This window comes from Magnusiomyces paraingens, assembly GCF_902498895.1.
Source record: "Magnusiomyces paraingens strain CBS 517.90 genome assembly, contig: contig5, whole genome shotgun sequence".
NCBI lineage: Eukaryota > Fungi > Ascomycota > Dipodascomycetes > Dipodascales > Dipodascaceae > Magnusiomyces > Magnusiomyces paraingens.
In genome coordinates, this window is record NW_022474071.1 from 1,206,154 (window position 1) to 1,220,557 (window position 14,404).

At 33.0% G+C, this 14,404-nt stretch overlaps 3 protein-coding genes across 3 annotated transcripts; 2 read left to right on the plus strand and 1 right to left on the minus strand.

Annotated features, from left to right (window-relative positions):
• Window positions 1-4,715: 4,715 nt before the first annotated feature.
• SAPINGB_P006046 (uncharacterized protein) lies at window positions 4,716-6,380 on the minus strand (the record flags this gene model as incomplete). The annotated part of the gene is made up of 1 exon (XM_032000760.1): window positions 4,716-6,380. The coding sequence occupies one exon, from the start codon at window positions 6,378-6,380 to the stop codon at window positions 4,716-4,718; it is 1,665 nt and encodes a 554-aa protein (XP_031856651.1).
• A 3,399-nt stretch (window positions 6,381-9,779) lies between these two features.
• Window positions 9,780-11,558, plus strand: SAPINGB_P006047 (uncharacterized protein; the record flags this gene model as incomplete). The annotated part of the gene is made up of 1 exon (XM_032000761.1): window positions 9,780-11,558. One exon carries the CDS (start codon window positions 9,780-9,782, stop codon window positions 11,556-11,558), a length of 1,779 nt encoding a protein of 592 aa, XP_031856652.1.
• A 1,304-nt stretch (window positions 11,559-12,862) lies between these two features.
• Window positions 12,863-14,404, plus strand: SAPINGB_P006048 (uncharacterized protein; the record flags this gene model as incomplete). Its single annotated transcript, XM_032000762.1, has 1 exon — window positions 12,863-14,404. The coding sequence occupies one exon, from the start codon at window positions 12,863-12,865 to the stop codon at window positions 14,402-14,404; it is 1,542 nt and encodes a 513-aa protein (XP_031856653.1).

The following is a 14,404-nucleotide window of genomic DNA, read 5'->3' on the forward strand; positions in this document are numbered from 1 at the left end:
GTTTGCCCTGATTCTTTGGATCACAAAGAAACTTGGTCACATCACAGACTGCTGGGGGATTTTTATTTTTTTTCCTGTTTCTCAGCCTGCCTTATTTTGCACCATTTCCATTCTCTAGTTGATTTCTGTTAGTTTAGTTTTTATTTTATTTCATCTTCCTCTACTACTTCTTCTTTTCCCCCCTCCAAGGTTTTGGACTGAAGTTTCTTATAAAAGTTATGACACCGCCTTCAATTTATTTCAATTAATATATTATTTTTATTGGTTCTTTAGAAACCTCCAGTCTCTCTTGCTCTAAATTCCTTGTCAGTTTTATGCCTTAATTTTATCAATGACATTTATATCTATAGTTTTGTGTGCTTTGAATGGGTACCATATATAAATAACTGGTAAGATTATTTGATAATATTCACAACAAAAAGTGAAAAAAAGAAATAAAAAAGAGTTTTTTTTTCTAAATGCATTTAACCTGTTCATGATAAGAAATAAAAAGATATAGATTACCTCCCCACATATTTGAAAATCACCAGGACTTGGCAAAAGTTGATTTATTTTGTTTTCTTGAACAAGTGAAAATATCACAATGTGTAACCCAAATACTTTAAAAACAACATAATGTCGTCATTAATGATATAAAGACCCTGCAGACTTTATGTAATTGTAACCAAAAAAAATGAAACAGAAAAGTATTTAGGGAATTGTTTTTTTATTTATTTATTTTTTTTTTTTTTGAAAAATTAAATATTGGTTTTTCATATCAGATTCAATTCATCATTATTATCCATCATCCACTCATCAAGGCAGTTGTTATTTTGAAGGGCCAACGTTTTTTTTTTCCTCAATCTTTGACATTTAAATATGTTCAAAGGTTAACGGAAGTTCTCCCGCGCGGCTTACATTGAAATGTGATCTTGTTCGTTTCTTTTTTTTTATGAATTTGCATACAGACTCATTAGTGTGTACAAAAGTAAGTTTGATCCTAACTATAAAAGAAAAAAACAACGGTTAAAGATGAAGATATTTTCTTTTGATTTTTTTTCTCCCCCAAATTTTCATTATAAAATTATACTGATTGTGTCTCTATTTCGTCCTAACATTTAACTCGTTTATTCAAGTTGCGGAAAAAAAATTTTTTTTTTTTTGCTTTGTTTCATCCTTCTACTTTTCTCTTTTTTATTATTTTTTTTCTCAAAAGCAATCAAATTAAAAGATCAATTGCAAGTAACTGTCAATATACGGTATATATACTGTATATCTATATATATTATATAACTAGAAAGTAATAAAAGTGGGTCCGTTATTAAGAAAAAATATAATAAATAAATAAAAAAAAACAATTCTTTTATGGAAAAGAAACCGCCAAAAAAAACGACCGGGCCCTTTTTACCGAGCTATATATAAAAATAAATATTCTTCATATAAAAAAGGCAAAACAGAGAAAAATAAAAGTTTAAAAAACAGAAAAATGTTTTTTTTTTTTAGAGTGAAAAGTAACTCGTATAAAATCAATATTGATAAAGGTTACCTTTAGAATAATTCTACTTTGATTAAAATGTGAGAGATTCCAGATCTGTGATTTGAGGGTGGACGGTGACAATGTTTTTTTTTGTCTGCAAGGTAATTTTAGTAGTTGTTTATAATAAATGTCATCTTTTTTTTGGTTTCTTTCTTCTATTTATTCAATTCATTTGGTCTACACTGTTTAAACTTTGACATATATAAATTGGTTTGTGGAGACTTTGGAAAAAAAAAAATTAGCGAGAATCGAAATTGTGGCTGTTTATTATTTATATTTATTTTCTTCACCATTTAGGATTTAATTTTTTTTTTTTTTAAAAATCTTCAAAACACCAAAGATTGTAATGTTTCTAAGATTTATATATTTTCATATAAACACAATGTTGATTGTTTATTTAAATAAATATGGAAAACTGAAATTGAGAAGAGAAAACATTGTGTTATTCAAAATTGACAGATACCAAAAAAAAAAAACAGTTTACCAATCCCTTCTTCTAAAAATTCATTAAACTTTGACAAGGACGAATTCGAAAACACTTAACCAGTTAATCTCATCTTGGCTTAAGCAAAACTGGTTAAATAACGTGTATACAAGATTCAAAGTATACGAAACAAGTACATAATTTGGGTTTTTTTCAGCTCTTGTGTTTTTTTTTTTTCTTTAGCTTTTAATTTTTCTTCCTTTAATAAAATTAAAAACTATTGAAACAGAATTCCAATTCCAATTCCAATTATATATGGAAATTATACACTTTAAACAAAACAAAAACCATAGTAAAAAAAAACAATAACCTCGGTAAAAATAACTGAACTATTTTGTACTCTTTTTATCTCCATCACTAAATAGGCTGAATCTCCAAAATCTTATCACGTTTTTTTTTAAAAAGAAATACACATAATATATGATTTTATTTATTTTGCTTTATTTTGCTTTATTTTTCATTCTACTAGTTCAATTTGTCTGGTGACTTTTTCTATTATTCTTCTTGCTATATATATTACTTACTCATGTCATGATTCAAAAATCCCACTGGTCATATTTTGAAACAAACGAGTACAACTAAATTGAGCACCAGAAAGAAAAAAAAATAATTTATTAAGAATTCCAAATCTGTGGAGGAGCCTTTGATCAGGTGCAGGTTCATAAATATTTTTATATATTTATTTAACTGACGATGCTGGCCAGCTTTTAGTATACAGGGCAGCGGACGGTGTAACTAAAATAAAATCTAAGCTTTTACAGTTGCATGTGGCTCTTTTGTTGTTTATTCAATTAATATTAGTATTTATTTCCCTCTTTTTCTTATAACTATATTTTTTTTCCTTTAGTATCCGGAATATGATAATGGAAAAAAAAAATTGTTTCTGGTTCCATTTTCAACAATTCAACAGTTCAAAGCACGTTTTCATTTGTTCTTGGCCTTCTTTAATTGCTACTATTATAGTACTAGTCTTGTTGTTTTCTTGCAACAATCGGGCATGTTATGGATATTTTTTTTGTTTTTTCATTCTTCTGCTCAGATCGGGAAACATTTCCTTTTGAGTCGGTGCGCAGATAGTGGCGGGTTTCCATATTAAACTTTTCTTGAACAAAAAAAAAAAAAAAAAAAAAAAATCAGTAAAAATAAATAAGTCTCAATATATATATATAGTACTAATTATGCTTTCTATATTTTGCTTAAATTTATACTTAGTTCCACATGAGCTTAAAGAAAATAAAAAAAAGGGTAGAATTTTTTTTTTTTTTCCTTCTTTTTCTAATTCTCTCGATATTGATTTGGTCTTGGTGCAGATTGATATAGACAATCTTGGGTTTTCTTTAAATTGAATGGTTCTCAACCTTCGATCCTTTTTTTTTCCGAAATCCTATCTTTGGTTTAGAGAAATTTGTAAAGAACTAATAAAAAAAATTATAATTTAATTTAGAATGATTATCAGTTTATACTATAACTTTTTTTTATTTATTTTATTTATCTCATGGAGATCTTTAAGATATTATTGTTTATATGAGAATTTTGTCAGCATAGAAACCTTTTTTTCAAATCTTTGGATAGTTTACTAATCTTTCCAAGAACCAATATTTTTTTTATTTGTAGATTAATTACATTTATGATCTTTTTTATAGATATTCCGAAATAATAAAAGTAGATAAAATTGTAGTATTCGATTCAAGTCATGTTTTTTGTTTTTTTGAACCTCTATTTAAACTGTGAATCAAAAACTCTATGGACTTGATCAAATCTTTTTTTTTTTTTCTTTTCAGCCCTTACCCCTTATTTAATTTTTTTAAAAAAAATAAATGTCCGCGCAAGCAAAGAAACTATATATATAAATCTGACCACATACTCAAACAGCTCTAAATAAATAAATAAAAAAAAAGCTATAATGTTATAATGCTATTAATTTCTTATCATTAGATAAGAAATTTAATATAGCTGAATAAAAAAATCATTAAACTGATTGGATGGTTTATTACATCAATGAAAAAAGAAGATTCTCCACTTTTCTTGCTACTCGATTCACCACCTATCAATAATTATCCAGAAACAAGGAATTTTTTTTTTTTTTAATTTTAGTTGTGCCCAGAAATGGCTCATTTAAAATGGATATCTCGATGATGACCTCTTTTATGATTGATATTTATATTTAAAAATAAATAAATACGTTTCAAAAGTCGCTACTTTTTTTTAACCATTTTATATCTACTCTTTTTCCATTTCTTATATGCTCTTGTTTATGTTACTGGTTTTTCCTTCATCTTTTTAAAAAAAAAACATAGCTAATTTTTACTTCTCACTAACCAATTCTAATCTTCTTATTAATTTTCCTACAGTCTCTTTTTATCACCTTGAAAATCTGTAATATTTTACCTATCCCTTATTGCTGTTCATTGTGATTGAAACTTCCTCAACTTTTTTTTTTTTTCAAATTAAAAACACGTTAACTGCCATAGCCAGCCGTTCGTTCAGGGTAAATCATAAGTTACCATTAAAGTATGTTTGCGTTACCAAAGTTCCTACTTACCCAGTGACTTTGAAAGTTTTCATGAAATTTCATAAAATTTAAATTTCAACATCGTAGACTTTTAAAATTTACTTTAAAAACAAATATTGGTAAAAACGTCTATTACTATATAAAAGGTAGTGGTGGGGGAAAAAAAAAACAAAACAAAAAACATCAAAAAAACATCAAAAACTCTATTGCTTAATCTCTTCAGTGACATTGGTATCATCAGTCTTTTCGACTTCGACAAACTCGCCATTGGGACTAAGACGCATTTCGGTGGTCTTGAACACGCGGTGGCCGCGAACAAACCAGTATGCAACACACCACACGCTATAGCCAACAATGACGACCGACATGTAGTTCATATTGTCCTTAGTGACGGGGATAGTGAAGGGGAAAGAAAAGAAGACTAGTGCAAAGAGGGTCCAAAGCAGAGTAATGACGTTGGCAATGTAGCCCAAGGGGCCGAGCCAAAAGGGACCATGCTGGATATTGTTGCGACCCTTGAGCAAAAGGCAAACGACAGGAATGGCGTAAGACAGCAAAAGGAAAGTAATGGTACCAACAACCATTGAGTTGAAACCAGAGGTGGAGACGAGATAAAGGCAGCCGGCAAAGGCGACCCAGCAGCATGACATGATGTTTGCGTTAAGAGGGACACCGAGAGTGGGGTGGATGATGCTCCAGTACTTGGAACCAAGCAGACCGTTATCACGGGAAAAGGACCAGCAGAGACGTGTCATCCAAGTCTGACCAGACATGTTGCAGCCAAAGGCAGTAAGCAAGAACATGACCATAAGCCAGATGGTGCCACCCTTGTTGCGAAGGGCCTGGTAATAAATATCAATGATAGGCACGAGAGTGTTTGAGTTGAAAATTTCGTCAAGGTTGTTGACAGAGAAGAACATGGCAATGACATAAGTGAAGGAAGTAAGGAAACCAATGGCCACAGTACCCATGATAGCGATAGGAATCTTACGTTCAGGCTCAAGGGCCTCTTCGGCCATATGGGTTGCTGAGTCAAGACACGAGAAACACCAGTTGGGGTTGATAAGACCAACAATGAAGGCGATACCGGAAGACTTCCAGCCGGTCTGGTTGTTGAACTGAACAAAGACAAAGTGGGCTGACTGATAACGGCCAGAAGAGCACGCAAGAACAGTGACTGTGATGGTGAAGTAAGAAATGAGAGAGATGTAGAGAGCAGCTTTGGCAAAGTAGGGGAGCAGCTTGCCGTAGCAGTTGAACAGAAAGGCGACTAGGTTGACGATTTGGAAGGTAACAAAGACCATCCAATCTTTGACAACGAAGTCAGGGCCTGCAAGTAGTGCATGCATACCGACGATGACCTGGGCCACAGACATGGAAGTGGAGGCAGCACTAAAAACAGAGCCAGCCCAAGCAAGGGCACCACACATGTAAGCGAGGAAGGGGGCCTGTTTTCTAGGGGCCAAGACCATTGTCCAGTAGTACTGGCCGCCAGAGTTAGGGAAAGCGGAGGCAAGTTCTGAGAGGGTGATACCAATGAATGTGGACACAAATGCAATGATAAGGATACCATAGACAATCATGAGGGGACCACCTGAATAGATGCCGGTGACAAGGGAAGCAGAGATACCGAACCAAGAGTTGGTGAGACCGAAACCGATACCGAGAAGAGACCATGCGCTAAAGTTACGACGCAGTTCGGGCTTATAGCCCATTTCAGCGAGTTTCAAGTCTTCCTGTTCTTCGAGGGATGCGCGAGAGGTTGCTCGCTCGAGGCCGTCTGTGTGGGAAAAGATACGCGAGCGAATCTGGGTGAGCTCGGGGTCACCGGCGGTTGCCGACGTTGTTGTTGTTATTTTCTCCGACATTATGATGATGATGATGATAGACTGGTAAGGTCTTTAGGAGGAGGGGGGTTAAATATGGGGAGATTTGAAAGAGAAGAGATAGAGAGAGAGGGTGGGAGAGGGCAAGAAGGGGAATTTTGAAAAAGTTTGACAAAATGGGAGGACTTGGCCGAATATTTATATTTGAATTTTGTCTTTTAAAAAAAAAAAAAAAAAAAAAAAAAAAAAAAAAAAGAAAAGAAATTTTTCGTGATTACACTGTAGTGAAAAACCAACGACGACTGCTACACACACCGCAAGTTAAACTTTTGCGTACCCCTAAGAGTATCCCTTTTTGACATTTATGTTAAAAGTATATTTTTTTTATCAAAAAAAAATGAATAGGAAGAAGTTTTTTTTTTTCTTAGTATTTTTGTAAAATTTTTTAAAATATATTCATTAAAAGGTTCTTAAAAATCTAACGGTTTTTTTTTTTAAAAATATTATTGGCTTCCAAATTTATGCAGTATTTGGGTACTTTTAAAAAATCCAAAAATTTTTTTTTTTTTTCTTTTCATTCTATTATTCCAAAAAAAAAAAAAAAAAAATGAAAAGTAGGCGGGTCTTTCAAGTAGCGTTGGCCCGAAAGCTCCCTGTGGTGGTATTTTTTTTTTTATTTATTTATTTATTTTTTTTTTTTTTAAAGATAACTGCCTAAATAGGAGTTTGGACACACGACTGGCTGCTTCGGAGAGTGTTTCGGAGGCCCGCATGTCCAATATCGCCGACTGATATAAATAAAATAAAATTAAAAATATTGATTTGGGAATTTTTTTTTTTTTTGAAAACAATTTAAGGATTAGAAATGGTATAGGGGAAAAAAAAAAATTTTGTTTGTTAAATTTCAACAGCAAAAACTATTTTGATTTTTTTTTTTTTTTCAAAAGTTAAAATATAGTTTGCTATATTTATTTATTAATTTATTTATTTATTTATACAAGCATCATCATTTGCCACAATCTTCATTAAAGTTTCGTCTTCTTCTTCTTCTTCTTCTTTTACTTCTTTTAAACTTTTAATTAAGAAGGCTCAAGCCACAGTTGCTTGACGCCACATTTTAAAGTCTTGTTAGTTCAGTTCTGCTAACTTATGGCGTATATATATGGGCTCACTTTAGTAGAAAAGAAATAGAGATAAAAAGAAAAAACTTTCACAAGCTTGTGAAAATTCCGTGCGCACTTAGAGTAATTTTTTTTTTTTTGTTGGTGAGACGTGCATTTGTTGAGAAAAAAAAAAAAAAAAAAAAAAAAAAAAAAAAAGATTGCGGTTAGTCTTTTATTATCGTGTGGGGAACCATCGGACCTAAATGGAGTTTGGTTACTTTCGTTTGTTTCTTCCCGTAAATCATTCCATAATTAAATAATAATAATATTATTATTATTATTATTATGAAAATACACTTTAATTGATTTCTGTTTTTTTTTTTCTTAAAATACGATTTGATTTATTTTTCAAAAGATATTAAAAAAAAAAAAACAATTAATATCTAGTTTTAAAAAGTTTTAATGGTGATTATTTTAAGAGGATAATAACTGTCGGACCAAAAGGTACAGCCAATAGGAGGTGTTCGGTTACAATTGTTTTTGACCTTAAAAAAACTGGAGAAAAATGGAGAACCAGAATTAAAAAAAAAAAAAAAAAAATATTAAAAAAATTCAATTTATATATACTTTATTTGACATATTGACAGGTTATAATATAAAAATACAATGGAAATAATAATAATAATGGACCCGTTGGCTCATCGCAAATGTCAAATGCCAATTTTTTTTTTTCTTTCATATGATGATGAAAAAAAAAAAAAAAACTCATTAGAATCCCCGACTAAAATCACAATTGGGGAAGCTTATCGGAGTGTGAAAAAAAAAAAAAAAAAAAAAAAAAAATTTAAATAATTAAATAACGTCTAAACGACAATACCCTAACCCAGTTAAAGATGTTGGGGGAAGGGGATAATATTTGCATGTGAAAATCAAAGTGTGATGTAATTAATACATCTTGTTGTTGTTGTTACATTTTAGTTACATTTTAGTTACTTTTTAGTTACATCTTTGTTACATTTTAATTACATTTTTGTTACATTTTTATTGATTACAAATTAACTAATTATAAAATAACTACAATTATTTATGTAACATAATTAACTTCCATTTTAACTAACTTATAAGTTAAAAATAAAATAATAATTATTATTTTATTTTTATTTTTACTTTATTTTTTTTCTATCCGCGGACTTGAGAAATGACGTTATATTTATATCCACCGTCTTCGAGTTTCCTCCATCCACAAAATCCACAAAATCCGTAAATTTCCTTTTTTCTTTTTTTTACGGCTACACTTAACTCCTTTAAAAAAAAAAAAAAAAAAGAAAAAGAAATTTATTTTTTTTTTATATACCTATCACTTAACCCTTTTTTTTTTTTGTTTGTTTCTTTGTCTGCGATTTTTAAAAAAAAATTACAAAAACGTGATGTAGCTTCCGGAAAATTCTTTAGTGTTTACAATAAATCTCGTTTGTTTATTTCCTTATACTTTAATTATTCTTCTTCTTTCTCCATTATTATTATTTTTCTAAAAAAAAAAAAAAAAAATCAATTCAAAAACGGAGTTACTTTTTGAGCTTATAAATAAACTCGATTTTTCCGTTTTTTGTCCCATCTATCGTCATTTATAAAAAAAAAAAAATTTGTTTCTATTTGTCAGCCTTTTCATCTATTTTTTTTTTTTAATAATCGTTTTTACTATTATTATTATTATTATTATTATTATTATTATTATTATTATTATTATTATTATTATTATTATTATTATTATTATTATTATTACTATTACCAAGAAAATAAATCAATGAATAAATAAATTAAAAAAATTATCATTTTGGATCTGCTATGTTATGAAAATTACTCCACCATCAAGCCAATTGTTCCTCAACTAATCCTAACGCCCAGGTGGGCTTTAAAAACTTTAACAATAATAAAAATAAATAAATAAAAATAAATAAATAAAAATAAAAAGATCAGCAGTCGTGCTCGAGTCGTGCGGCAACATTACAAAAGGCTGAGTTTGTAGAAGAGGGCTGTTGACTCACCCTGGCATACCTTTGCAGTTTAACTCCGCCCAATGTTATTACCAACTCTAATTTCCATTTAATAAATATACTAAAAACTTTTCTTACAAATCAAATATCAATATCTTCCTTTTCTTTTTCGTTTTTTTATCAAAAGTATAAATACTTGACCGTTTTTCAGTCCTCAATTATGTTTCTCTTCTTCTTCCTTATCATTATCCTTCTTTTTTTTTTAAATATATATATATAACCACATTTACATCTACAAATTCTAATATACCTTAAACTTACTCTTACTCTTACTCTTTTTAAAAATGGCTCCTGATCTCATTCGTGATAGCGTCGCTGGAAACTTGATCAATTGGCTTTCCAATGGTAAACTCTTACCATATCCTGAACAACGTCCTGACTTTGTTGTTCCTGATAAATATCTGACAGACCCACCTCAAGTCTTGCAAGAAAAATTGGCCTCCTTATCTCCAACTGCCTCTTTAGAACAACCTTCCCCAGCCCTTTTCACAACCAGAAGTCAAGAATCTCCTTCAATCTCAAGTAGTTCACTACGTAAAGAAGAAGAAGAATCTCCTAGAGTCTACGAAGCTGTGGATGAAGAACGAGATCTAGGTATTTTGCCACAAAAATCGCTTGATCCTCTGGCCCAACCAGATGATTCCAGAAGTATTGACCATGGCCAATTTATTGTGGTTGATTGGTATGACCTCAATGACCCTGATAACCCACAAAACTGGTCAAAACTTAAGAAATGCTGGATCATCTTTGGCATTGCTTTCCTCACAGTTTGCATGTACATGGGCTCTTCAATCTACGTTTCCGGTGCCCCAGAAATGATGAAAGAACTCAATACTACCCGTGTCATGGTCACCCTTCCTCTAACAACTTTCATCATTGGCTATGGCGTGGCTCCAATGGTTCTCTCACCACTCTCTGAACATCCCCCAATGGGTCGCACCTTGCTCTACATTCTATCTGTCGCCTTCTTCTGTGTTATTCAAGTCCCAACCGCTCTTGGTAACACCATTGAAAAAATTATTGGCTTAAGATTGCTTGCTGGAATGGCTGCTTCTCCTTCACTTTCCACAGGTGGTGCTACTATAGGTGATATTGTTTCCTTCGATCATCTCCCCGCTGCTCTTGTCTTTTGGGCAGCTGGTGCACTTGGTGGTCCAGCACTAGGCCCCTTTATTGGCTCTCTTTTTGTAGTCAAGGTGGATTGGCGATGGACTTTTTGGTTCTTGTGCATCATTTCTGGATTCTTACTCTTGGTCATTTCCTTCCTACTTCCAGAAACAAATCACGCAACAATTCTTCACCGCAGAGCTCAAAGATTGCGCAACCTGACTGGAAACCAAGCAATTCGCTCCCCTTATGAGGTCCAAGAAAAACAACCCTTTTGGGAATTCATCAAGGAAACTCTTTGGCGTCCAATCTTCATTGCCTTTTTCGAGCCTATTGTCCTTGCCCTCAATATCTACATTGCCTTCATCTACATTATCCTCAACTCATGGTTCGAATCTTTGCCTATTGTTTTTAATGAATTTTACCATTTCACAACCATTGAGGGTGGTCTCGTTTATATCGCCGTACTTGTTGGTGGCTATCTTGGTGGAATTTGCTACCTCTTTTTCATCAACCGCATCATCAAATCAGAACACCCAGCTATTGAAAAGTTTTTAATTCCAGCAATGGTTGGCTCATTTTTCCTACCTACTGCACTTTTCATCTTTTCCTGGGGGTCTTCTTCTCACTCCCATTGGATTGCACCTGTGATTAGTATTGCCATTTTCACTTTTGGTGCTCTCTTCATTTTCCAATCTACTTTTGCCTACCTTGGCCGTGGCTTTTACCGTTTCTTGGCTTCCGTCTTTGCAGGTAACTGTCTCATGCGCTCTGTCTTTGCCTCCATTTTCCCCATATTTACACCACCAATGTATAATAACCTGGCCATTAAGGACTACCCGGTAGCCTGGGGAGGTACCATTTGGGCATGCATTGGTGTTATTATGATTGCCATTCCATTCACCATTTATCACTTTGGCGTCCAGCTCCGTGGTCGCTCAAAGTATGCTAATTAAGTAATTTTTATAAATTTGTTTATTGTATAGTTTTTTTTTTTTTTTTTTCGTTTAGTTTTAATTATAAATAATATTTTTTTAATGTTTAAATCAAGTGTTCTAGATTTCCTTTAGTAAGATTTATAAAGATTGGAATTCAAAACAACTAAAATATTATAACCCAAAATTTTATACTGGTTATAAATATATATATATATATATATATATAATAAAACAGAATGTAAATTAACACGTAAGATTTCCTATAGTAACATATTGATTGGCATTAAAAAGATTACAATTAAAGTATTTGATTTAAAAGCAGAAATCACAAGATGATCCTTTTAGAAAGACGTTTGAAAGTATCATTGTTGAAGCAAGTATATTGTTTGTAATACTGGTTGTTGAACTTTCATATTTGTACTAGACCTATTTAGATATCCGTTTAAATGTTTACTTTTAAGTCCAGATTCCCAGGCTTTTATTATTATGCTACCCCTCTATTGTTTTTGTGTGCACTTAGATTTCCAATCTAGGTTTAAAGTGATGCTGCAAGTACCTTCTCTCTAAAACTTTAGACCACCACCACTACCACCACTCCATCCAAGATCGTCATCTTTATATGACAAAAACGTTTTTTCTAACATTAGGCCTACTTCAATCAGATAATATCAATCTCGGATCCGTTGCGGGTCTGATTTTTTTTAAGAGAAAAAAAAAACAAACGGCGGTGGTGACTCATCTGACTTGTTTATTTACTATACTTGTAATAGCGAGTGGTGTTTGTATTATGAGGGTAGTATATATTATACTTCCCCACCACCATAACCCTACCGCCGCACCACTGCCATTACCACCCACCATAACCAGTCCCGAAAAAATGCAAAACCTTTCTTTTTGCACTCCCACTTTCGGTCCGACTGCACATTAAGTTAGGAACTACTAACCTGCACATCACGCACAGCCATACTGACCCTCCAGCCTTACCAATATCCGAAAAAATCTGCTTGAGGGTTTCGGCATAATCTTTTTCGGCTTGGACAACAACGGGAACTTGCACAATCCTGGAGAGGGAGGGGAGGGGGAATAGTTATGGTAATGAAGATGGAAATGGAAATGGAAATTTGTATCCAAAATACTGCCCTAAGTTAACTTGAAAAAAATATAAATAAATAAAAACCTAAAAAAAAAAACTTGGGCCTAAACGATAGCTAGAAATGAGATTTAAAAGCAGGCTCAAATCCTCATAATTTTTTAATTTTTTATTATCTTTTATTTTATATATATATTTCTTAATCATTTCAAAATCTAAATTACATATAATCATGGCTCCTGATATTCTTCGCGATAGTGTCTTTGGGTTCATCATAAACAAGCTGTCTGGGGGTAAGATCTTGCCTTTCCCAGAAGAAAAACGCGACTTTGTGGTTCCTGAAATGTATCTTGTTAAACAAAACTCTGATGAAAAAACATTCATAGTTGACTGGTACGGTCCTGAGGATCCAGCAAACCCCAAAAACTGGTCCATTTACAAAAAATCATGGATCGTTTTTCAAATCTCCTTCCTCACTATCGTCATGTACATGGCCTCCTCCATTTTTGTTTCTGGATCTTCCCAAATGATGAAAGATCTTAATACTTCAAGAGTCAAAGCTACACTTCCTCTTACTACTTATCTTCTTGGTTTTGGTTTTGCCCCCATGATTCTCTCGCCTATGTCTGAACATGCTCCTATTGGTCGCAGTATAATTTATGTTACTGCTATTGCCTTTTTCTGTGTCATTCAAGTTCCTACTGCCCTGGTTCATACCATTGAGAAAATCATTGGTCTCCGTCTTCTTGCAGGAATTGCTTCTGCCCCCTCTCTTGCAATTGGTGGTGCCACCATTGGTGATACTGTCTCTCTTAGACATGTCCCTTATGCCATTGTATTTTGGTCTGCTGGTGCAATTGGAGGCCCTGCTTTGGGACCCTTCATTGGCTCTCTTTTTGCTGCTCTTGTGAACTGGCGCTGGAACTTTTGGTTTCTTTGTATCATTTCTGGTGCTTGTTTATTGGCCTATGCGCTCTTTCTTCCAGAAACTAGTCGAGGAACTATTCTCCATCGACGTGCCTTGCGCCTTCGTAAACTTACTGGGAACCCATTGATCCAGTCACCTTATGAAGTCCACGAAAAAACAACTTTTAAAAAACTTGTCATTGAAATTTTTTGGCGCCCTATTTTCCTCATCATTTGTGAACCCATTGTTTTTTGCATAGATTTCTACATGGCCTTTATCTATGTCATTTTCAACTCCTGGTTTGAAGCTTTACCAATCTGCTTTGTTGAGATTTATAACTTTACCACCATTGAAATGGGCACAGTCTATTTTGCCGTAATTGTAGGTGGGTATTTAGCTGCCATTGTATATCTCTTCATTATTCCCCGGATCAACAATTCCAAAAATCCAACCATTGAGAAGTTCTTGTTGCCTGCAATTTTTGGTTCCTTTTTCCTTCCCATTGGTCTTTTTATTTTTTCTTGGAGTTCAAGTCCACATACTCACTGGATGGGTCCCATCATGAGTATTGGCATCTTTACCTTTGGAGCTTTTTTCATTTTCCAGTCTCTTTTTTCCTACTTTGGCAAGGGCTTCCATCGCTATTTAGCTTCTGTTTTTGCAGGTAATGCTCTTTTGCGTTCAATTCTTGCAGCTGTTTTCCCACTTTTTACTCCACCCATGTATCACAATTTGGCTATTAAAAGATATCCTGTAGCATGGGGTGGTACTATTTGGGCATGTGTGGGAACTCTACTTATTGCAATTCCCTTTTTCTTGTACAATTTTGGTGTCCAATTGCGAGGCAGATCAAAGTACGCAAATTGA